Genomic DNA, 25,317 nt, shown 5'->3' with positions numbered 1-25,317 from the left:
CTCAAGCAGGGCAGAATCCTAGAGGCAGGAGCTGATGCAGAGGCCATGGAGGGGCCTGCTCCCTGTGGCTTGGTCAACCTCCTTTCTTAAAGAATTTATGACCAATAGCCCAGGGATGGTACCACAATAGGTTTAGGCCGTCTCCCATTAATCACTAATTCAGGAAATGCCCTACAGCTGCATCTGATGGAAGCATCTTCTCAGTCGAGGACCCCACTTCAGATTACCCTAGTTTATGCCAAGTGAAAACCAGCCAGCTCAGCCAGCTCATTCCTGTCACTGGGAAGAGCCCAAGTGTTTTAGAAGCTGTGTTTCATGAATCACAGTCCAGGACTGAATTTCATTATTAACATACAACAGTAAAGAACGCTAATGAGTTAAAATTTTAAACAAATCCAACAGTGTAATCATAAAACAGACAAAAGATAATGCCCGGCATTTCACCAAATGGTATAAACACATGGAAAGATGTTCCATGGTACTTGCTATATCTGGGGTTGTAACCCAGTGACCCAGCATTTGTGTGCAGAGCACGTGCAAGGCCCTAGGTCCAATCTCCAGTACTGCAAAGAACACAAATAAAACATTCTACAACAGTATTCAACCACGTAAAACCTGTAAGAATGACAAATACAGGGGCAGGAGAGATGGCTCAGTGGTTAAGAGCATTGGATACTCTTCCAGAGGTCCTGGGTTCAATTCCTAGTAACCACATGGTGGCTCACAACCATTTGCAATTGAGATCTTCTGGCATGCACACATGCAGGCAGAACACTGTACACATAATAAATAAATAAACATTTTTAAAAGGACAGATGAATAGAATATTAGAGACAATGGAGTTGTTGGATGCTGTGGAGGATGTGGAGAGAACTCACACAAAGTTGATGGGAAGGTAGCAGCTACTCTAAAAGAAGAGTTGGGTGATTTACTCTTTTGATGCTTTGTGTGCTTTACACGTGATCAAGAAAGAACACTTGGGCAGTGCGGAGATGGCAGCAGGACTTGGGAGGCAGAGGCAGGTGGATCTCTGTGAATTCAAGGTCAGCCTGGTCTGCAGAGTGAGTTCTAGGACAGCCAGGGCTACACAGAGAAACCCTTTTCCTGGGGGGGGCATGGGGAAGGAAAGCTATAGCTTCAATAAGTACTGATTTGGGGGCTCAAATGGCATCAAAATGCATTCTTTCTCAACATTCTTATTCTGCTTTCTTAATATGTAGACTTCCATGACTCACCAAAGACAAGGAATCAGAAATCCACAGACTTAGACTCTAGAATCTGTATTCTAAAGCAAAACCATTTCCTGGCAGAGTGTCATCAAGATTAAATGTTGGCTAAATGTTTCACTCCTGTGGCAAACTAATAACAAACTTACTGCTGGCAAAGACAGCCCTTTTGACTTATTCATAGCTACAATTGTACTAAATGGAGATGAAGTAAGAGCTAAAGTCTTGGAATGTTAAGATCCTTGTTCATACCCACAGAGACAGCTGACCTGAGCAAGGGGGAGCTAATGAACCCCCAGACTGATAGCTTGGAAACCAGCATTGGACAGACTCAGACCCCCTGAACATGGTTCCCAGTTAGAAGGCCTGGGCAGTCTAAGGGATCTCGGACCGTGGAACCAGGATGTGTCCCTGGTGCATGAAAGGACTTTGGGAGCACATTCCCCATGGAGGGAAACTCCCTTAACCTAGAGGCAGGAGGGAGGGCCTAGACCCTACTCCAAGTGACTTGACAGATTTTTGTTGATCCCTCCTGGAAGGCATCACCCTCCCGGAGGAGTGGGGAGGGGGATGGGATGGGAGAGTAGTTGGGGGGTATGGGAGGGAAGGAGGGAGGGAGAGGGAACTGGCATTGATATGTAAAATAAGAAAAAAATAAATAATAAAATAATAACAAAGAGATAACAGGCAAGAATTATAGTTGATATTTAGGAAAAAAAAAATAGATCCTTGTTCATGTTGGGGTCAAGAGGTATTAGAAAAATGGTCCAATGCACTTTGGGAAAATCTGGCCTGGTGAAACTATAGTTCAAAGTCTTTTAGCAACCATGGCCAAAGAATGTTAATAAATTATTGTAAATTAGAATTACTTAAGATAAAAAGCTTACACAGTGGTCCAAATAGCTATGATCTTATTCCCACTTTGAATAAAGGTACAGATAGATGATAAACACATCTGCACTTAACAAAACTAGAAGACAGCACAGAACAAAATATCTATTTTAAGTCTGGATATGGTGCTAGTTTGGGAGAGTGTTGGAATTAAGGGCATGGTGGCACCCACCTGCAATCCCAGCATTCAGGAGGTGAGGGCAGGGATATCAGAAGTTCAAACTATACACTGAGTTTGAGGTCAGCCTGGGTTACATGAAATAAAATGTGTGTGTGTGTGTGTGTGTGTGTGTGTGTGTTCTATGATAACCTGGCAACCCTAACATTAATTTGATTTAGGTTTGCTTCTGAACTTCACAGTCTGAGTGTAAAACTTTTTTTTTTTTTTTTTTTTAGTATGCTCTTGGCTCCACCCTTCCTGAGTGCCTGCCATCTTGTCTAGGTTTTGAATTGTAACACAAATCTAGCATGCCAAAAAAGACTTCCTTTTTAATATTTGGTGAAAAATAACCCACATTCTGGCTTAAGTAACAATGATCAAACTTGGCCACTGTACTCATCCATAAACACAATCACAGAGCTAAAGGGACTGGACACTCTGACTGGCCATCTTGAGTGCCTGACTCACTTATTGGGAGCTCAAGGTAGTTCCAGCCACTCCTGAGTCACATCCAGACTCAGAATAGGGGAGAATCACTCCTTCCCAGAAAGTCTGGCTACCACTCGAAAAGAGACAGGGTGCTGAGCTATAGACACTAATAAAATAAGCCTTGGATACCACTTACCCTGGGCATGCATTTGACTCAGGAAGGTAACTGATAGGTTACAAATGACACAAACGTTTACGTGGTAGACCAGCAAATGCATGAAGATCAGAGTTGTAGCTAACGCTGGGAGAAGTTGGCAACTGAGTGCCTGAGTCTAGAGAGAGCCATAGGAAACTATGTGAAGTATAAAAAGGGGATGAGAGCTATTAGAAAATGCTTCCAGATAGTCTGTCTGTACAATTTGCTTCCCTTGGAAACAGAATTTTTGCCTTATTTCTGTTTACCTAGAATCCAGTATGGCATCCGATGTCTTGTGGGCATTTATTAAAAGACTGGTGGAATTCAATCTGAATTCCAAAGATTATCTGAAAATGGATATTAAACTTCACTTTTCTGAATAGGGAAGTAAGATAGAGAGGTGGTTAGGTCACTACCACCATTGTGCCAGCTAATGATGATGCAAAGTTAACCCCTTACAGACACAGGCAGACCAATCTAAACCCAAGCCAGACCCAAGAATGCCACAAATCTGTCTGTGCCTTGAATTATGAGAAGTAAAACGAGAAATAAGCTGGAGTCTAAAAACACTTAGCTCTTCTTCTTCTCCTTCTGTCCCAAATGTCAGGCTTTCTGCTAATGATGTTGAGTGGTAAAAGTTTATCTTACAATGTTGTTAGATAAATAAATCCATGGGGAGAAATGAAGGAAAACAGTGTCTATTTGGTGAGTTGCTAAGCAACACCACACATGCCAGGAACACTTTTTGGATTTCCTATTGAAGGTGGAGCCGTCCAGACCAACAGGGACTTCTGCTTTTTCTATCTCACCAGTTTTCACTGGAAAAATTAAAGTGACCCAGTAAGCAAACCCCCCAAAGTAACAGCTCTGGCATTGCATGTATGGACACTGCTATGAATCATTAAACCAACCCCTTTTCAAGGCTGCTATTTACAAGTTTCTCTGACATCTACAGCAGTACTTGAACTAAATGTAGGAATTGTATTGTGTCCCCCAGAAAAGCCCATCACAAAGATGAAAAGTAATGAAACAACATCCATTTCCCACAGTATTAGATTACTGAAATCTGCTGGGCACTGGTGGCACACACCATTAATCCCAGCACTCAGGAGGCAGAGCCAGAGGGATCTCTGTGAGTTCAAGGTGAGCCAGATCTACAAATTGAATCCCAGGACAGCCAGGGCTGTTACACAGAGAAATCCTGCTTCAACTACCTCTTCCCCCAAGTAGATTACTGAAATCTATAACAATAGGATTCGGGAAGCTAGGTAAAGAAAAATATAATTTGGTGGCTATCAATTTGTATAAGTGAAATCTATGAGAGGTAGGTGTTTGACTATTTAAAGGGAGTTACTCTATCCATAGGGAGAAAAACTGACAGCCACAGACCTTGCTTGAGCAAGAGCCAGTTGCTCTTTAAGGACAAATACATTAAAGTAAAAACAGAAAAGGGAACATTAACACACTGGAAGGAATGGAGACATCCAGGCAGGAAACAGGTTCACGGAGGGGCCCTGGGCTCATGAGAGCTAAGACTAAAGTCAAGTCAGATTCAGCACAAAATGGACCAAGCGCTACTTGAGTTATATAGTTAACTAAAACTGCAGAGATTTCTTAAAATTACTTTTCTTATAAGTAAAATGGAGGCAAACACACATCCAACTGTAAGTTATTTGCTTAGATACATTTTCAACCAATCTGAGTTACTTTCAATGGTGGGGATGTCATTTTAGGAAGAATGTTTCACATTTTAAGTAATTAACACTGTAAAACACAGAGCTATTACTGTGTTTCTTAACTTTGTGATTTGTTTGTCAGAATCTCGTCTGAGACCTTCCATGGTAGGGTACCTGCTGTTTTCCCTACCCCCTCTCTCTCATGATCCCTTCTTGACTTGGAAACTTCCACTTTTCACTAGATTCTAGTTTTTTAGATTCAGGGTGAATATCTCTCCAATGAGAATATACTTCCATGAAGGATCTGCCTATCCCACCCTAACTAAAACCATGTTTTTATTATACAGATATAAACACGGAATTCAACATTAAATATAAAGTCATTGAATGAGTTGGTTTTTCTATTCTCCCTTGGCTGAGTCACATTTTCACCCATATACTCCTGCTAAAAGCAATGGACCAGCAATAAATGCTAAGGACAGATAAGAAAGGCACAAACTCAGCAGTGACCTGCTGTCTTCCAGTTGGGAAAAAGTATCCCAAGAGGCAAACAAATAGCAAAACCCTCATCCCTTCTGAGGGGTCAGGAAACCCTAGCTTTAGTCAAAGCTCCAGTTTTGTGACTTGAGATTCCTAAGCATTTGCTCTACTCATGACCTCTTTCCCATGAGGACTAGATCTGTCCCTTCTCAGAGACTGCCTCTTGCTCCTAGCCATGTGCCCCCTCCCTGGAATTTCAGAAGTATTTGCTTTACAATCTTGAGTTTGCCATGGATCCCCTGTTCTCATTCTCAACAAATACACAGTCTAGCAGGTCCAAAGATGACCAACAAGCAGTTATAGTAAGTAAAAAATAATTACTAGAATTAATATGTAAGACTGGATACAGCTTTAACAGCATATGGCATTTACCATGGGCAAGGCAGTGTTCCATATGCCTTACTGATATAATTTGAGTGATGATGTTTCCCAAATGCATACACTGAAACCCTTAACTGTCACAGGGATGATAAAAGGAGGCAGGCCTGTATATGGAGTCATAGAGACAGATGTTGTATAAGGTCAAAGGAGTTTGCACAGGCCAATTTTCCATTGCTGTGACAAAATGCCTGAGGTAAGTCAATAGGGCGAAATGACTTTTTTTTTTTTAGTGAGAATGTTATTGAAAGTCAGACACATGGTGGAACAATGCTACTCATGGTGGCCAGAAGATAGGGTAGGAAAGGACATGGGAGGAAGATCTGGGTCCCAACATTGCCTTCAAGGAGTATGTCCCTGGTGAGCTAATTTCACTGGCTTCCACCTCCCACGGTTCTCTACTTCGCAACAGGACCACAGTCTGGTGACTGAACCTTTAACACACAAACCTTGAAGGATATTTAAGATCCAAATCCCAACTACATGTTTCTTTTGTTCCTTTCAACACATGCAGATACACCTAAGAAGTAACCTATGAATCAGAAAGGATGTCAGCACATTCCAACTGCCAGTGCGGTGCCATGGTCTTGAAACTTCAGCCTCTTGAACTGTGAGAAGTAAATGTTGACAAGCCACCAGGTAGGGGCATTTCTTATTACAGCAGCCCAAAGGGATGGTCTTAGACACCTGTATTAAGTCACCTAATCTTTACAAACCTTTGAGTCAGGAATTAGGATTGTCTCCATTTTCACAAGCGCAAGTGAGGGAACTTTCCCCAGGCTATGCAGTTGTCTGCTTCTGAGGTCCTGATGATGAGTTAGTGTGGAATAAACATCTACAAAGACAGCAGCACCACTGAAATTTCTTCTGAGAGTGGGCTCTGGAGGATGTTCTCATGGGAGACTATAAAATATGGGGCCACGGGATGAACTGTATGACACACTTTCATCTGAAACATAGCATTGCTTCTCATACTTAGGGTGCCAGGAGACTCCAAGGAGATTCTGGATTCCAGGGCAAAACCAGAATTTCTTAGTCGATGAGACTGCTGTGGAGGACCCGAGGTCTCTGTTTCTAAGAATCTTAAATGATGCCTGCAGTTCTATGAGCCACATTTTAAAATCAAATACTGAGCCTATTTTCTGGCTGAGTATGTACTTTCTCCTCACACCTAGCTTCTTTGTCAATGTGCCTGTTAAGCAGTCATTCTGCTAGTGCAAAACTGTATCCCTAGAGGACCCCTGTAAAACAGGCATCCCAACCTCCCTAGTGGGAGATTTCTGCACCTTTCTTTGTTAGATCCACCTTCTCTTGAGGCCAAGGTCTTTATTACACTCTTCTTAACTTACATAGTTCTAATGTTACACACAGGAAATATCTATGGCGCCAGCAAACAATGCTGCGTGACGGGAAAACCATTTTAGATAAGTATTGTAGGGCCTAATATGACTGGATTAAATGTGTTCCTCTGAGATTCATGTGTTGAATTCCTAAGCACAGGATATAACTACACTTGGTCATTGGGTTTTTCTCAAAGCAACTAAATTTAATCCATACAATTATGGTTGTCTGAAACCACTATGATGATTATGATGATGATGATGATAAGGAGAAGGAGGAAGAGAAGATATCCAAATGAAGACAATGGGGAGAAGCAGGCAAAAATGGTCCATCTGCAAGCCAAGAGAGACCTCAGAAGAGGCCAAGCAATCCATTTGGAGAAAACACATTTGTGTTATTGAACACAGGAAAAGGTAGGCTGTTATAACAAAACCCAGCAAACTAATATAAGATCAGATCGTACACATTTGTTAAACTACAGGAATTAAATGTTATCACTTAAGCTAGAAGTCCATAGACTCTTTATGCATCAACATGGCCGATCCTATAATCTGGAAACGGTGGGAACACGGAGAATATTCGGCCATAGCACTCTTGAAGGCTTCCAATCCAGTCTTACTCGATAAGCTAAAGAAGGCGAGGCTGGTTTAGTATCAGAATGGCAGAAGAGAGGCGGAACAGACAGAAATCGTTTGCTCCAATGTGGAATAACAACGCCAGCAGTGGTAATTAAACGTGGAGATTTTTATCAGAGACCCTTGAGGGTAGAAGTAACAAGATCTACGAGAGGCAAATGAGAACTGTCCTAAGAGTGGCCTCAGAAGGAAAGGGAGCGATGCATAAGTCTCAACCAGGGATATGAATGTAAAAGAGACAGAGACACCGTGGAGAACTGAGTGGGTAGGCTTAGCAAGAATCATCTGCAGGGCATAGACAAGAATGGAGATCTTGAACTAACACCTAAAGCAGGATCCAGTTATTCAGAGCCCAGTGTTGGGCAGGAGCGGAAATGAGATAGCGATGGAGGCATCAGCAATCAGAGAGTCTCAAAACCCAGTCCTTGGAATCTTCAGGATGTCTGGAGAGCGGAAAGACGGGAAATCACCCAATCAGCAGGAGAATTAGGGAGATGAGGGCCACCAAGTGCAAGGCGAGGCAGCCTTAGTGACCTGTTCTGGCTTTTAAATGAAGGGTAGATTTCATTGCCCTCTCGGAGGCTTCATTTCAAGCTGGATTTCACTAGTTCACATGATCGCTCCAGAGGGTCTCAGTCTTTACACTCCCCTTTGCGCCTTGGTAAACGTAGGCAGGGCATGGACAGGGCCTAAGCATCATCTCCAGGTCATGCAGGCATGGACAAACCCAAGACTCCCTTTCCAGAGGAGCTGGCGGGACAAGCACTTCCTCCTTTTGCGAGCTACCCCATAAGAATGTGGGCGCCTCTGGGTATCCTGGCTCCACTTGGAAAGCAGGAGGGGCGCGCTCTGGCCGCCATGGCCCACTCCCCATACCTCAGGCCAGCGGAGGCGAGGCCCGGCCCCGGGAGGCGGGCCGAGGGGGCGGGCGGGGGCGGGGAGCAGGCGGCGGACCCCGGGAAGGAAAGAACATGGCTTCTGCGGCCGAGGGTAGCGGCTTTCCGGGGCGCGCTGGGCGCCAGTGACCGCGATGGTGAACTCCAACCGCGTGCAGCCTCAGCCGCCCGGGGATGCGAAGCGCTCGCCCGCACCGAGAGCCCCGGGCCCCGGCCGGCTGGCTGCGGGAGGCTCGGCGGTGGGCGGCGGCCTGGCGGTCCCGGGAGGCCTCCGGGAGCAGCGGGGCCTGGAGATCGAGATGGAGCGCATCCGGCAGGCGGCTGCGCGGGACCCTCCGGCCGGAGCCTCGGCATCCCCTTCTCCTCCGCTCTCGTCGTGCTCCCGGCAGGCGTGGAGCCGCGATAACCCGGGCTTCGAGGCCGAGGAGGAGGATGACGACGACGAGGTGGAAGGGGAAGAAGGAGGAATGGTGGTGGAGATGGACGTGGAGTGGCGACCCGGCAGCCGCAGGTCGGCCTCCTCCTCGGCCGTGAGCTCGGCGGGCGCCCGCGGACGAGCCCTGGGGAGCTACCGGGGCGCCGGGCACCCGAGCGGGAGGAGGCGCCGACTAGAGGACCAGGGCGAGCCGGGTCCCAGCCCCGCAGGCGGAGGGGACCCTCTGCATCGCCATCTCCCGCTGGATGGGCAGCCACCCCGAGTGGCCTGGGCCGGAAGGCTGGTGCGCGGGCTGCGAGGTAAGAACCGGACCCGCGGTGTCCGATGCGCGTGGGAGAACTGCCAGCCTGCAGGCTCGAACCCTGGTCCTCCGCGTTCCCGCCTCATTCCAGAGCACCCTCCCTACCTCTGCTGACTCTGCGATTTCCCGTACCCAGCACGGAATTCCACTGTGCCCTTGGTTCGAATTCATCAGGCGCCTTGCTCTCTCATTAGGATGCCAGCACACTTTGGGAAAAAGGAGAGAGCCGTTTTAGGGAATATCTGGGGCTTGTGGAGAACTAACAGAATATTCTAGGACAACTGATGATAGTTGAAACTGTTTGCTAAATGTCACAAAATGAGGAGCAAGTTCATTCCAACTCCCACACTTTTCTTTAGGCAGCAATGCGCCATGTCCCTTCAGCCAGTCTAGGAATGGAACCACAGTGTTACCGAAGTTTAGAGAGTGATGCCTTTAGATGGGTACGATTAAGAGGGGAGCTGTTGACAGCATGAATACAGTAATGTCTGTAGAAATGCATTTTGACCATTTCTAATTCTAGACATATTTCTTAAACAGTTGCAAAGGAAATACAACCCCCATCCTGTGTGTGTTTAAAGACTAAAAGTATGTTTTAAAATAATATTCTCTGCCATTCCAGCAAGATGATTGCTTCCCCAGATATCAGCAGGTTAATGTGTCAGCCATCAGTGCACCCAACTCTCCACAAGGCTGGAGGGGACAGGGATTTTCCAATAGCAGATTGAATCCCGTGTTCTCAAAGTTTTGCCACCAGAGGCATCCGAGGAAAAGAGTTTGACTAACTCTCACCCAGCTAGTTATCTTACTCTCCACCTTTAAGAGTTCCATCCTGGTATTTCTTGTTTCTGTCTGCAGTTTCCAGTCCTGCACAGAAAGTATCCAGATGTTGAAGCAGTGTGATTTAGATAGGTCAGGCCTACATTTAAATTCTGGCTCTCCTACTGTTTGACCTTGAACGTGTTATTTAACTGCTCTGATCCTTCAGTTTTCTTTAAGGAAAGAAATAGCCAGTCCATAGCCCTTGATGTGTTCCAATAATCTAGTGAGAAGACATCTAAAATGGGCAGTCCATCTTTGCCTTGTTGTGCTTCATGAATATTACAAACAATGAACCTGGTTTTACATGTGTACTAGTTAATGTGACTTGGGAGTTGTGAAACACAAATGTCCTTTTGAGGTAACTTTAATAGACTAGCAAAACACTGATGCTTCTTCATGTCTAAACCGTGTGAAACAGGTTGTTTTAAAACTATGTGAGAAGTGCTTTTAAGAAAAAACTCACCGACACAAGATACAAGTTTCTTATAAGCAGTGGATAATGGAAACTCACATGATTTTAAATCAGCTTGAGCAGTTGGTAATGTACTTAACTTTGAACTCAGTAATGGGAGACAATAAAATGTGTAAGTTTATATTGAGGCATATATATGTATAGGTTCATTACTTTTTAAAGAAGAATTTTAGTAAACCCACCATAAGACAGGCTTGATCAGTGGGAACCTTGCAGAGGCTCTGAGAGAGAGGGGCACTGGAGAGACCATGGTAGCTGTGAGTCGCCTCCTAGGGTCTTGCCCTGTGTGTCTCTGCATCTGTGCTCTCAGTAATATCTAATAAATTGTAAAAATAATAATGGGGTGGTACATCTATCGAAGGTGTAATTCACAAAGAGCAGACTTGGGAAATTAATTATGGAAATTTTAAAACATTTTATTCCTGTTATGAAGAAATGTAATTGGCATCCTTGTGGCTTATTAAGTAAGCCACATGTATTAAATATTTAGCATGAAGAAGGTATGGCACAGCAAATCACCGTTTTCCAAAAGACAGAGCCCAGAGATGTAAAATAACCAACAGTGAACGAGACATGGATTTTTTTTTTTTTTTTTTTTTGTTCTGGCTTGTGAGATAACAATAATGGGAACCTTGTATATATATCATGTAAATAACCCTGATGATGAGAATTAAGGGTAATTGTCAGGTGTAGCATAAATACTGAAAACACAGAGATAGGTATTGGGGTTAAAGCTAAAGATCAGAGAAGCAGAGTGGCTAGTCTAGAGAACTAGAGAGTTATCACCTCTACCAATGCTCAGACTGAAGGAGCTATCCTGTCCTCAGATTGCATCTCCAGACTGCATCTGTGTCCACCAAACTGAGGTCCTGTCTTTTTACTCCTCTCTAGTTATGGGATTAAAGGCATGGGATTCCAAGTGCTGAGATCACCTTAGAGGGAGTTCTGTTTCTCTTTTTGACTGGATCGATTTCGTGTAGCCCAGTGTGGCCTTGAACTCAATGAGATTCATCTGTCTCTGTCTCCCGAGTGCTGGGATTAAAGGTGTGTGCCATCACTGCCTGGCCTCTGTGGCTAGCTCTGCACTCTGATCTTCAGGCAAGCTTTATTTGTTAGATCATAAAAAAATATCATGACAGTCAGGTTCTACCCTGTCACTTCTTGTGTCTCTCTGGGCCTCAGCTTCTTATTTATAATGAAAGGGTTGGACTTAGTCTTCCATGCCCTTGTGGACCCAGCAAATGGTGTTTCCCGTTCTCTGGAGAGTGGATGGACTTCACCTCTATCAGAGAGTAGTAAGGTTGCAGGACTGTCTGAAGCCTCATTCTGAGGCACACTGTGTCTAACTGGGCAATTAAAATGTATCTCTAAATATTAAGAGGCACTTGAATGCTTCTCAGCCACAGCAGAACGTGCTGGACCAACGGGACTTGGCAGCTAGGCATGCTGGGTGATTATCAGAAGTAGATAGGGACATCAGCCAAGAGGTGTTGAAAGCCTGCACCAGAGGAAGCAAAGGACAACTGAATGATTTGATGACAGTGCCCCAGACATTGTCCTGGAAATTAAACTCATCACTTTGATTCCTGCTGCAAATTCTTAATTCATGTAACTAACGATACTGTCAGGATGGCTGAAGAGTATAATGTAGCCACATATCCAGCAGGGGAGAAATGGATTTTTGTCCACAGTTAGCAATCTCTGTCACATATTGCTATGGCCTAAGTGAACATGAGGGTTACTCTTATTTTTCCTGAAATAATCAGAGCATGGCACTGATGTGTAATGTTTGATAAGCCGTCATTGTTTTCTCTTGCCCACTGTGCTCAGCACTCTTGGAGACTTTAACAGCCGGCCATAGTTTGTTTTGTCCTCAGCTGTCCCTATGCTGTAGAAGCTGTCCTCACGCCATCTTCCTCATGAGGGAACCAAGGCTTTTATAGCTTAAATGAGTCTTCCAAGGTCCCAACTATCAGATATTGGAACTAGGATTTAATTACAGGCATTGGAGCCCAAAACTGTGTTTGTTTGTTTGTGTGTGTGTGTGTTTGTTTGTTTGTTTGTTTTTGGTTTTTGAGACAGGGTTTCTCTGTATAGCTTTGGAGCCTGTCCTGGAACTTGCTCTGTAGACCAGGCTGGCCTGGAACCCACAGAGATCCTCCTGCCTCTGCCTCCCGAGTGCTGGGATTAAAGGCATGCACCACAGCCACCAACGCCAGGCTCAAAACTGTGCTTGCTATGACAAATAAATAGCCTGAGTGCTCTTACCTAACTTTAGCCAGCCGTTTTTCATATTTCCATACTTTTTAAATATTGATTCATTTAGGACATTTAGGATTAACCATATCAACTATTCTGTGTATCCAGATTCTTAATTTATTGAAAGTGGAAGAACCTACTGTCTTTCTTTTTTAAGTTATGCCGAAATATGTGCAACATCAAATTTACCCTTCTAGCTACAGCTAAGTGTGCATTATATATATTTATAACAGTGTGGTTCTACTTTAACTATTTTTTCCCCGAACATTTTCATAATCATGTACAAATCAGAATCTGCCCTGCTGTGTCTGGCTTTTTTTTGTAACCTATTTTCAAGCTCCTCCACACAGCAGTGTGTATCCGAACTTTTTTCCTATAAATGACTGGCTTCTAGATTCATTGTATACATATATTACATTTTGTCTATCTCTTAGTTGATGGACATGGTTTTTTATTTAAATTTAATATCTTTATTATATTTAAGAATTTCTTACATGCATACAATGTATTTGTTTGGATTCACACATACACACTCCATTTCCCTAACTCCACCCTGATAATGGACATGTTTTAGGCATTTTTGCTTTTTGTTTTTTTTGCTTTGTTTTGTTTTGTTTTTTTGTTTGTTTGTTTGTTTGTTTTTGTTTGTTTTTGTTTTTAAGTTTTTGTCTTTTGAGACAGGGTCTCACAATACAAGCTGGCCTGGGACTTTCCATCCCCCTGTGTCATCTCTCCAGGGGGTTGGTACTCAGATCAGAGTTATACTAATACTATACTCAGCTTTCTTTTCTGAGATCTTTGGAGCTATCCCAGAGTATCTATTTACTAGTTTGTGAAGACTGAACCTCAATATAAAGAATGTTTCAGAGGTAGGTCCTAGACTAGACCCTGTAAGTAGCCATCCCTCAGACTTGATGCTTACAGCCATTGCACTCTGTGGTGTCTAATCTCCTCACCATGGGGTCTGTGGCACCAACTCTCCAGCATTGCTCTTGGACCTCAGTACCTTGTCCCTCAACCATCCTGTGTGGAACACTGCTCAGAGATGTAACTGAGCTGACGGGCAGGCTGCCCTTCCCAGGTGACTAGTCTCCCATGATCCTTTCCAGTGTTCCCGCTTCCCTGCTCCCTAAGGACCAGAGCCAAGTTTTAATCAGAAAGTTACTTTACTCTAAGGTATCACTGTGGCCTTTGTCCTCATGGGTAGTGGACTCAAGGCAGAGGTAACCTATCTCTACCTAAGGTCAGTGAAGGTCTTCACAGGGATTCAAAGTGAGCCACACTTTGAAGGGGGGGGGGGCTAACTGGGAACAAGGCTAAGCAGACCTGAATGTTGCATTAAGAAGTTGGTACATTTTCTTGCAGGTATTTGGAATTATGGAGAGACTTCGGACAAAACTAGTGTAACCACAGGCCAGACTGAAGAATGTAGAGGATATAGTGAGTGGATGTTCAGGAGAGAGCAGGCAAGAAAAAGGATCCTGGCTGTGGTGCTACAGGCCTAGATTAAAGGCAAAGGCCATCAGTTACAGATTCAGGCTTGATGTGCATGGTGGTACATGTCTGTATTCCCAGCAGTCAGGAGGCAGAGGCAGGAGAAGCATTCCAAGCTCAAGGTCAGGCTGAGATACATAGTGAGACCCTGTCTCAACACATAACAAAATAGTTATAGAACAAACTCCATGTGAAGAAGGGTATGAGAACTCACTTTGAGATGGACCTCATTTCTTGTTTGATGCCATTTGCTCAAATAAGAAGTTTCTGGGGGAAGGGTGTTCATTTGAGGCATTGAATCTGAGCCATCTGTGTGATGTGCACCTTAAACCACTCCTCCCTGTCAACTCATGAACGCTGGAAGTAATCTGCTACAGGACAGTGATGCAGAGGGATCCCCATCTTCTAAGATAGACCTCCTAAGAGGTTTATATTTAGGAAGTAGGTAAGGTAATTTAGAAAAAAGAAAATACATGATAGTACATAGAGATAAGAAAGGGGGGGGGGTTTCTTCATTTCCTTTTAAGGGCTTGAATTAAATTACCATAACTCATTGCAAATTGGCTTGAGAAAAATCTGATATTGTTTTTGTCTTGTTTCTATTTAAAGGTTGGAGAATACCATTTGTATGAAACTATGTCTATTCCTTAGTGCATAGTGGTCTATAAACCAGTGGAAAGAATAAGATCACTGGCCACATAGGAGTAAAGATGCTAAAGAGACCAGCAGTCACCACATGTGCTGTAGGCCAGGCCTCCAGAAGAACTCTACCCAAAGATAGAAGTATGGTTGTACCTGAGGCTGCTGAGCCTGATCCTTGGCTGCTGTGTTAGCCTGATTTGTAATTTTCCATGTCATCCAGATTTGTAAAAAACCCTTGAATATGATAGAGTTACAATGAATAAACACCCTGCTTGCTGCATTTCTTCTGCATGAGCAATTCCCCTACAAATACCAGCTCTTGCCAGCAGCAGACCTGGTCATAAACTATGTTCAGCTTTCAGAGTGCTTAGGCCTGCTATTAGTATCATGACATCCTTGAAGTTTAGATGCTAAGTGTTTAAAGGAAGAAAGGAAAAATGGAATAGCTGAATTTATTCTAATAGAATAGAGCTCTTGTGTTTTTATAAGGAACTAAAAATTGTATCAACCTTAATGATGACCTCATTTCCTCAATGTGAAAAACCCTTCACTGTTCCCCCTTCTCCCTGTGGCTTGTTTCTGGCTCAAGTGTGGTTTAAATTTGGGTTAATGAAGGGAGTCAGATCTAGAGTGAATGATGACAGGTACATGAGGAGCCAGGTCTGTGTCTGTTTATAACCTAACTGGAAGGTTTGAGAAGTTAGTGTTTGGGGGGAAGATATTAAAGCTCTCCCAGGGAAACAGCATTGTGACTTAACCACTGTTCATTAATGGGTCTTGGATAGCAACCATGCCGCCTCCTGGCTGAATCCCAAACCAGTAATTCTCTCCAGCAACCTCTCCAAGGGTTACATCATCTCTACCTCACCAGCCTGACACTTTCCATCTGCTGAAATACACAACATGGTTGTTCATCGTAGTTTTTCCCAAAAGAAAGACAAAGGAGCCACATGTGCCATATTTATTGGCACTTTAAACACCTGTTGTCACTGCATTCCTCACAAAGGTGAGCACAAAGCAGGCAGCCTTTCTGTCACTATGCTAGAAGCTCAGTAGACATCTCCAAGTTGGAATGATGCAGCAACTCCAATTTTGCACTGTGGTGGTTTATTCTGTAGTTACACCATCTTCTTAGCAAGGTTTTCTTTGTGTGTGTGTGTGTGTGGGTGGGTGTTACCAGGCATATCCTTTACAAAGCAGGAAGAAGAGTGATGTGATGTGTTGTGCACAACTGCAAAATCTTTTAATTTGTCTTCATTTCCCATCCTCCTAAACTTTTAAAGATATTTGCTAATGGTCCTAGAAGTTACATAAACTGACTGAGTTGCCTTGGATTTTGTACTTTTGAGGTGGATGGAGCATGGTGTATACTAAATAAAATCCCTGTGAGTCACATGCAGTTTGCATGCATACACATTCCTCTTTCCATCTGAGAACCGGTTCACTATTCCTTTCATTTTTCCTTTCGCCACTTGTGAAATTTCTGAATGACCTTGTTTTGTTTGTTTCTCATTATTTTAAAGGTCTCTGGGGAACAAGACTCATGGAAGAGAGCAACACTAACCGGGAGAAATACCTTAAAAGTGTGTTACGGGAACTGGTCACTTACCTCCTTTTCCTCATAGTCTCGTGCATCTGTGAGTACACGCTTTCTCTTCCTCTCAAAACATGGAAGCATGTTTTGAGGGTGCTTGACCTGTCGTAATCATGATTGAAGAGAAGTATGTGAGAGCCTGGAGGGTCAAACCAGCAATTTTCTTCCCAGTGTGGTTTCCAGTTTAGACTGGACTTTGGGGAAGTTTCTGCTGACCAGTTCGCTGTTAGTTGTGACAGATTTCACTGTAGGATGCTCAAGAAACCTGCTGTCTACAAAAATCCCAGCCAAAGGGTTTGGATGTTAGATTTCATATCAGTGTATGTCACACTTCCATGTCTAACTCTCAGGTGATAACATTCCTGCTCATGGCGGCGCATGCCTTCCAAATCCCCGCTGGGACCCTGACATTTGAATTACTGCTTTTCCTTAAAGTGCTTTATTTCTGCCAAGTCCTCTAGGATCACTAGGCTTTAGGGGAAGCCTAGCTGGCCTAGTTTGTGTCTCTCCTCTCTTACTTTGGTGTGTTCGTGCATTCTCTGGGGGAGGAGTGGAGGGAAACCGTAGCTCAGAACCCATCTCAGGTACTCTTTACTTCTAAGTCCTGAAAAGTTATAGGCAAATCATGTATCCTGAATAGAAGCTTGTTGAATCCTGGGTTTTTCAAATGTGTGTGAGTGTGTATGTGTGTGTGAATGAGTGTGCATGTGTGTGTGTATGTGTGTGTGAATGAGTGTGTGTGTATGTGTGTGTGTAAGCGCATGCATTCCCACACCAGTATTCTTGGGGAGGTGAGAGGACAACTTTGTAAAGTCATTTCTCTCCTTCCACTTCTATATGGGCTCCAGCTTGCACTCAAGCCATTAAGGCTTGCTTGGTAAGTGCTGTAACTGCTGACCATCTTGCTGGCCCTATGAAGCATAGATTTTTGTTATGTCTTCTCTGAGGCCTTTTACGGGGACACGGAAGCCAGTTTGTGCCATCCTCACCCCCAGGCTTTTTTACTAAACTTCCCTAAGAAGAAACCCACCTCCTCCAGTGTAGACTGAGAGATGCTTAAAATTGATGCCCACATACAGAAGAGTCCATCTTTTTTGTATATGGAGAGAATCAGAATTTGATCAGTAATTTAATAATTTTCTTTGGGTGGGAGCCTGGAGAGGTGCCTCAGTGGTTAAGAGGAACCTTCCCTTGCATACATCCTCATCTGTTTTCCTCATCTATAATAAGCTGGGAGATGGGAAAAAAAGTGAAAATATTCCCAAGAGTGTAATTCACAGCAGAGCAGACCTAGGAATGCTTGCTCCAGAGGAAAAAAAATCTGAACAAGTTTCATGTCATTACTTTCTGTTTTAGCGACCTATCGTTTATTCCTGGTGCTTGATAGATGTGCCTCGTTTACTAAATATTTAATTTAATACCTACTATGGAGATAATGATGTGACTGCAGCTCTGAAACATAGTAATCATCTTGGGTAGCAAAGCACAATCTGCCAGCGGAGAAAATGCAGACATTTAAAATAACCACAAACAGGCTTAAAAGTGACAGATTTTTGTTTCTATTTATTTATTTATTGTCACTTTGGAGGAAGAAAGCTTTATTTAGGAAATAGCTTTAATGAGATGAAACTTTTATATATGCCTCAAGATTCATGCACAAAAACATGTTTCATTTAGTTTTCTAATGTGCAGAGGTTTAACCCCTTACAGTCCAAATTTACAGCATTTCTATTGTCTCAGAACTCACCCTGATTATTTCAGTTGTCTGAAGCCAGCCTCCTTCCCATTACCGCCTCTCAGCAGTTATGTCTGCTGACTTGGAGGGTCACCTGTTCCCCCCCCCCCCAGCCCTGGCAGCCACCATCCTACTGCTGCGAGCTCAGCACATTGCATTCCTTACATGCATGATGTGACCTTTTAAAAGACATGCCTTCTAACATAGAAACACTAAAGCTGGAAGTAATGTGTGTATTACACTGAACTTCAGGAGGCAAGAGCTGGGATATTTCCGACGTCCTTGTTCTTAGCCGCGGGAGCACAGAACACTGAGGTTGTGTTTGTCCCCAGCATGGAAGTGGCACTTAAATATTAAGCCACATTGGCTTTCTCATTAACATGTCCATTACAATTACTCAGCATTTTCAAACATCACATATGCAAGTGTATTTCTAATACAAAGGAAGTCTAGATTTTGAGTAATCCTCCAGACTGAACATCAGTTGCCAAAAGAACTTTTAAAAAAACAAAACAAAACAGAAAAAAAATTACAGCTTTAGCAGTTCAACTTAAGCTCTTCAGTATGAGGAAAAGTACATTTTCAGATGGAGTGAGTTTACAAACGAGGCCAAAGAAGTAAACTGAAGACTGAGAGTGAAAACTGACTGAAGTTACACAACCAGCCATGTTTTGTTGTTTATTTTAGAAGTCTTTAGATTGGCTTCATCTTATTTTTCCCTGTAACCAGAAGCTTTTTTTTTTTTTTTTTTTTTTTTTTTTTTTTTTTTTTTTCCTGTCAGCACTATCCTTTGTATTTAAGCAGGTTATATTTTTTGGAGAGAACATTGGTGTAAATGGTTTATGACTCAGCCCCTTTGACAGGATTTGGCTGCAGATCGACAGTCAGTTGCTGGCCATTTCTTGGGCAGTGATGGACACTGAGTCTCCTGATCAGGCACGGAACATAGTTTCTAGGGTGAAGGCTAGGAGCTAAAAGGCCTAGAAGATTCCAGAGCCTCATTACTGTTGGTCCAAGTCCCCTTCCTTCAGGGTCAACTCAGAAGCCAGATCCAGGGAGAAGTTCTTTGGTCTCAACTCAAGTGGGACTCTCAACTGTGCTGCTACTCCAGGCCCACTCTGCCCTGTGTCCTCACAGTGGTTTGTCTGGCTGGTTCCCTGCATCTGTCCTGCTGGGAGGGAGACCGGGAGGGAGGGAGGAAGCACAGGGCCACCAGCTCACAAAAAATGACAAAGAGACTTAGTACTTATGAAAGCTCAGTCTTAGCTTAGTCTTCTTTCTAAGTGGCTCTCATAACTTACATTAACCCATATTCTTTAACTACATTCTTGCCTCTGCTTTATGCTCATCCTGTTTTTTTCCAGTCTATCCTTCCTCTTCCCAGAGCGCTCTCTGTCCAGAAGTCCCACCTGTACCTCCGGCCTAACTATCGGCCGTTTGGCTTCTGAAGCCAGTCACAGTGCCACATCTTCACACAGTGCACAGGATTACCCCAACACTGCAGTGCTGTGCGCAGAGTGTTTCTCACTGTTGACACTGCTCACTTCTGTTCCTCCTCTCTTACTGGGTTTTCCCGCACGCTCCTTTGTTCTCATTCACTGATTTGGAGAACTTCCTGCGAGTTGATAACAACCACACCAGCCCAAACTTAGTGACTCATTGATTTCTATTTAGCTATTTAGCACTGTGCATTTGTAGACAGAGTCCCTTCAAGGAGAGTTTCATACTTTCTCCCACCACATCCCCAAGAGAACACATGGTGTGAGACAAAGATATAAAAAAATGTTAGGCTTCCTATGCAAGAGTAGTTTTTGGGACCAAGGCATCCTGATTCTACTTTCTGTGGCAATTATGATTTTCTAAGCAGTTTTTAAAATTGCCAAGTGATTTAATCTGATATGCATATATCTTCCTTTTTGTTAGCTAATTTTTAGAGTTTGTTATGTAAAGGTTTTTGTCTGCCTAGCTCTTTTTGTTTTAGGAGGTTTTACTTTGTGTTTTGGCTTAAGTGGCAGTGTGTCATTTTGGAGTTACCCATGGTGATTTTGCTTCTTTTTATATTACATATCATTTCATATATCTTGATAATCTGTTATTTAATATGTAAGAATTCACGAGAGCTAAGTCATTGTTTATGGTATCTTTTATTGATATAAGGCAAGCTTTTCTTCAGACCCAGTACTCCTACTGTAGGAAACTGCTGTCGCTTTCTATAGCTGTGTTTTTATTACCACAAAGCAACCTGGGGAGAAAAGGGTTTATTTCATATTGCAGTTTTCAGTCCATCCTCAAGGGAACCTAGAGGTAGGAGCCAGATGCAGAGCCCGAGGCAGGAACTGAAGCAGAGGCTGTGGGGGCACTGCTCACTCACTTGCTTCTAATGAGTGGTTCAGATGCTTCTGGGATACCGGCACCACCCACCGTGGGATGGACCCTCCCACATCATCAGTCACCCACAGACACCCACAGAACAGTCTGATGGAGGAAATTCAATGCTTGGGTTTCTTTCCCAGGTGACTGTAGTTTGTGTCAAGTTAACAAAAACTAAGTACACACCATGTCAACTTACTCTATTTGGAAAATATTTATTTATTAGCGTGTGCACGATATGATGCACAAGTGGCTGCTTGTGGTGCCCAGAGGGCAACATTTCCAGGTTGTTTCTCTCTTCTCACTGTCACACGGGACCAAGATTGAACTCAGCTCCCTAAGCTTGCAAATGTGAAGTGTCTCTCCACTCTTTAACTTTATATTAAGTAGGTTTCTTATAAAAATTCTCAAGTTGCCTTTTCAAATGTTAAAGTCCCTTTTTCTAATAAGAGGTTAACCTAGTCAACTTTCCACTTTTCCTGTTGTTTATGCTTTCCTGGAAACTTTACAGCTTTCTTTTTCTCTCCTGAAATTAGATTTTTTTCTTTTGCCTCTAGACATTGAAATATATGCAGTAGATGGAACTCAATGCTACATTGTATTTTTTTTTAATGTTTAAGTTTATAGTTTCTCCCATGCAAGTACTAACCAGGCTTGACCCTGCTTAGCTGCCAAGGGCAGATGAGATTGGGCGCATTCAGGGTGGTATGGCTGTAGACAGCTTATAGTTTCTCAACAATGGATAAAACAGTATCATTGGCTGCTTTGAACTGATTTGTCAGTGTTTTCCAGGCAGTGTCTCTTAGTTTGCATGATGAATGTTTGGTAGCCTGTGGTGTTTTTTTTTTGTTTGTTTGTTTTTGTTTTTGTTTTTTGTTTTTTGTTTTTTGTTTTTTTTTTTTTACTTGTGTTTGATTCTATCCTAGGTCTCTAGGCTATCCAGCTTCTGGGTCCTGGCCCTCCAGGCAGTGTCAGGAGTGGGCTTCCTCGTGTGGTGTGGGTCTCAAGCTGGACCAGTCATTGGTTGGTCACGTCCAAAATTTCAGCACTATCTAAACCCCAGCACATCTTGTAGGCAGGATAGATTGTAGGTCGAAGGTTTTGTGCTGGGTTGGTGTCCCAGTCCCTCTATTGGAGGTCTTACTTGGTTACAGGAGATGGCTGGTTCAGGTTCTATATCCCCCATTGTTAGAAGTCTTAGTGAGGGTCACCTTCATGGACTCTTGGGAGTTTCCATTACACTAGATTTCTAGTTTATTACCAAGATGCCCCCAGTTCCACTTGTCTCTTCCAGTACTCTCTCCCTCCATCCTCCCCAAACTTGACCCCTCCTATTCCCATTCTCCACCTCCTCCTGTGATATCTATTTCCCTTTCCCAGGGAGATGCATGTGTCCCCGTGAGCCCTCCTTATTACTTAGATTCCCTGGCTCTGTGGATTGTAGCATGGTTATCCTTTACTTCACAGCTAATATCTACTATGAGTGAGTACATACCATGTTTTTCTTTCCATGTTTGGGTTACCTCAGAGTTTTTTTTTGTTTGTTTGTTTGTTTGTTTTTCTAGTTACATCCATTTGCCTGCAGTTTTCATGATGTTATTTTTTTTTAACAGCTGAATTACACTCCATTGTGTAAATGTACTACATTGCCTTTATCTATTGTTTTATTAAGGGAACATCTAGGTTGTTTCCAGTGTATGGATATGATGAAAATAGATGAGCAATGTCCTTGTGCTATGATTAAGCATCCGTTGGGTATATACCTCAAGCTTTGTCTTGAGGTAGATTGATTCCCAATTTTCTCAGAAACTGCCTATTGATTTCCATAGTGGCCGTACAAGTTTGCACTCCTACCAGCAATGGAGGATGTTCCCCTTTCTCCAACTCCACTCCAGCATGAGGTGTCACTTGTGGATTTGGTCTTAGCCATTTTTACAGGTGCAAGATGGAATCCCAGAGTCATTTTTTTTTTTCCTGATGGCTAAAGATGTTAAGCATTTCTTTAAGTCTATTGGTATTTGAGATTTTTCTACTGAGAATTATCTGTTTAGATCTGTGCCCTACCTTTTTCAAATTGGATTCTTTCTTCTCTCTCTCTCTCTCTCTCTCTTTTCTTTTCTTTTCTTTTCTTTTTTTCTTGATGTCTGATTTCTTGACTTCTTTATATATTTTGGGAATCAGCCCCCTGTCAGGGGTTGGTGAAGATCTTTTCCCATTCTGTAGGCTGCTGTTTTGTCTTTTGCCTTACAGAAGCTTTTTATCTTAATGCCTGGGCTATTAGTGTTCTGTTCAGGAAGTTGTCTCTGTTGCCAATGTGTTCAAGGGTAGCCTGTATTTTGTTCTGACTTATTTTGGAAAAATGGAAAATAAGGGGTTAAGAGAAGAAATGGCAGATGAGATATGTGTACACACACTCTCATACACATCTGCACCCTCCACACATTCATACATATCCATTATCTGATATCATGTAAATATATATTTACCTTCCTTTCCGGTCTCCAGTTAATATATATATATATGTATGTATGTATGTACGTATGTATATATATATATATATATATATTTATTTATTTATTTATTTCACACAGTGGTGTTCTCATTGCTATTCATTTAGCGTATGGGTACCATCTTGCCAGTGAACTTCCTCCACTGGGGACTGAAAGACATGTAGCTGTCATGTTTCCACTCCAGTTCACACTGTACGAATGCCTTTCTTCACATATATCTCTTTAATGGGCTTCATAAAACAAAAACAAAAAACTTTCAGTATTATTATGCTCATTTTCAAGTTCACACTCAGGAAGGTTGACTAATAGCTGTTCGAGATCCAGGGATACCAGCACCGTCTGTTGTGAGCCCAGAGGCAGATAGTCTGTGTGGAGACTGGTGAGGTTCTCACCCAGACTGTCTGATGTTGAGCTGCCGCTGACATGTACTCACACAGTTCCTGCACTGGGCAAATGTAGAAATGTTGCTCCCAGGAGGTAACCGAGTCAGCCGTATCTTGACAGTTCAAAAATAGTTCTTGTCCTTCAGTGTTAGAAGCATCATTCAGTGATGTCCAGCAGGGGGTGCTGTACACATAATGGAATTTCAGCAGCAAGCACCAGTATCTGATCTGAAGAACAACGGGATACAAAGGAGACACCTTTCAAAGTTGGTTTCTATACCATGTTTAGATACATATAATTTCAACCTAGCCCCAAATAGCTTCCAACATCAACCAATAGGTAAAACACCCCCAAAATGTCCTATATTAACCAGTACCCCATTAGAATTCCAAATCCTGAACTAGGATCAGTCTGGTATTGGGGGGGGGGGGAGTTGGTCATGTACCATATGAAGAACATTGTTGATATTCTAAATACATTAGATCATAGAAGGGCAAGTGAGAGACTGGAAATTAGTTAATATACTCTGCACGATTGCACAAATTGTGTGTTTCTGCTAATTTCTTGCTTAAGTGATTGCTTGAGATGAACTCCTAAACATACTCATGTTGGACCATTATCACCCACATTTCTCCTTTGATAATCTTAATTTGATATGCTGCTTGGCAGTGGAAAGGCAAAAGATATATTTACCAATCATTTAAACAGAATTAGTTTAATACAAGTTATTACAGAATCAAGAGTCATCTGTGTGTTCATCTCTGTGGTAAAAAAGATACAGAAAACAGATTCCTTCCTTTTGAAGCTTTCTGTTTTTAGCAAAGTATGTCAATTATAGCATAGTACACCTGTAGTCAAAATAGTTCCAGCATAGAACAGTACTGGCTGATGTGTATATGGAAGCAGGCTTGCCGTGGTGTATGGATGGAGGTCAGAGCACTCCCATTTCCTCCTCTCACCTTTACATGGGTTTCCAAGATTAAACCCAGGTTGCCAGGGATACGTGATAAGTGAGTGCCTTTACTTATTGAGCTACCTTGCTGGCTCGGAAGTCCTGAGTTTCTGATAGATGTTTTGTAGCACATCAGTTAGAAGGAAAAGCCAACAGCACTGGACATTTCTGCACTGTTATCCCTGTATGAAGTAGGTTTTGGTTGTTTTTAGTAAAGCACCCATAAATCCTATAGAGTAGCCACTTATCACACCTTACAGAACAGGAGTCTGAAGCTTATAGAGTAAAAGCAGTCATTCAGGAAGTAGGACACATGATCAGCGATGCAACTCTACTCCTCCGAGCTGTCATACTGCCTTCTCCATGGTCATCATTATGGTTTATGTGGGCCACCAGTGGGGCCATAACTTGGATCACAGTCTCCCATATAGCAGAGGCAGATAGCAATCCAGAGTAGTAATTAAAGAAGTTATACAAAGGGGTCGTTTGTAAGGATGATGCAGGTTGAGGGACCAGCAGAGGAGGAGAACCCCTTGGGAAAGGTTACCAGCTGTAGCCATAGATGACCATGGGGGGAGCAGTATAGTTGTCAGTAAGGATTATCCCAACAGCTGTGGCCAAGGCTAAAGGTCCCTTGTCCATCTTGCATCCAGATAGTCAATGAATAAGCGTAGCACTCCAGGGGACAACATAGATCTGTCTCGCCTGATGCACAAAGGGACAGAGTCTCAGGTGTTGAAATCAGTAGAGGTTAGCCTCGGGGCTGTGAGAAGGCAGGGATGGAAAATAGGTGTGGGAGAACTAAGAAGGGGCTAGGGGAGTAGACAGACAAACACAGACTGGGGAGATGCCAAGGTGTGTGTGGGGTTCTGAACATAGCAGCCTCAACAGCTGCAAGGGTTGACCCAGGAGACAGTAGGAGGTCAAACAATGCACATGGGGGAGGTCAGTTCAGTGTGGTATTGGGACTGTTTTGTT

The 25,317-nt window shown here is 43.0% G+C and overlaps 1 protein-coding gene across 2 annotated transcripts in view; it reads left to right on the top strand.

Moving 5' to 3' along the window:
* The first annotated feature begins 8,487 nt into the window (after positions 1-8,487).
* Pkd2 (polycystin 2, transient receptor potential cation channel) overlaps positions 8,488-25,317 on the top strand; it is a 39,430-nt gene continuing 22,600 nt past the window's right edge. Inside the window, exons 1-2 of one of the 2 annotated variants that reach the window (XM_051198133.1) lie at positions 8,488-9,103; positions 16,318-16,431. In XM_051198133.1, the coding sequence (XP_051054090.1) occupies positions 8,503-9,103; positions 16,318-16,431 (715 nt within the window). In that variant the 5' untranslated portion in view covers positions 8,488-8,502. The remainder of the gene's footprint in view (positions 9,104-16,317; positions 16,432-25,317) is intronic. The other variant, XM_051198135.1, reaches the window with a different exon arrangement.

Source organism: Phodopus roborovskii, unplaced genomic scaffold (assembly GCF_943737965.1).
Source record: "Phodopus roborovskii unplaced genomic scaffold, PHOROB, whole genome shotgun sequence".
Classification (NCBI taxonomy): domain Eukaryota; kingdom Metazoa; phylum Chordata; class Mammalia; order Rodentia; family Cricetidae; genus Phodopus; species Phodopus roborovskii.
This window is presented reverse-complemented; position numbering and strand designations above follow the sequence as displayed.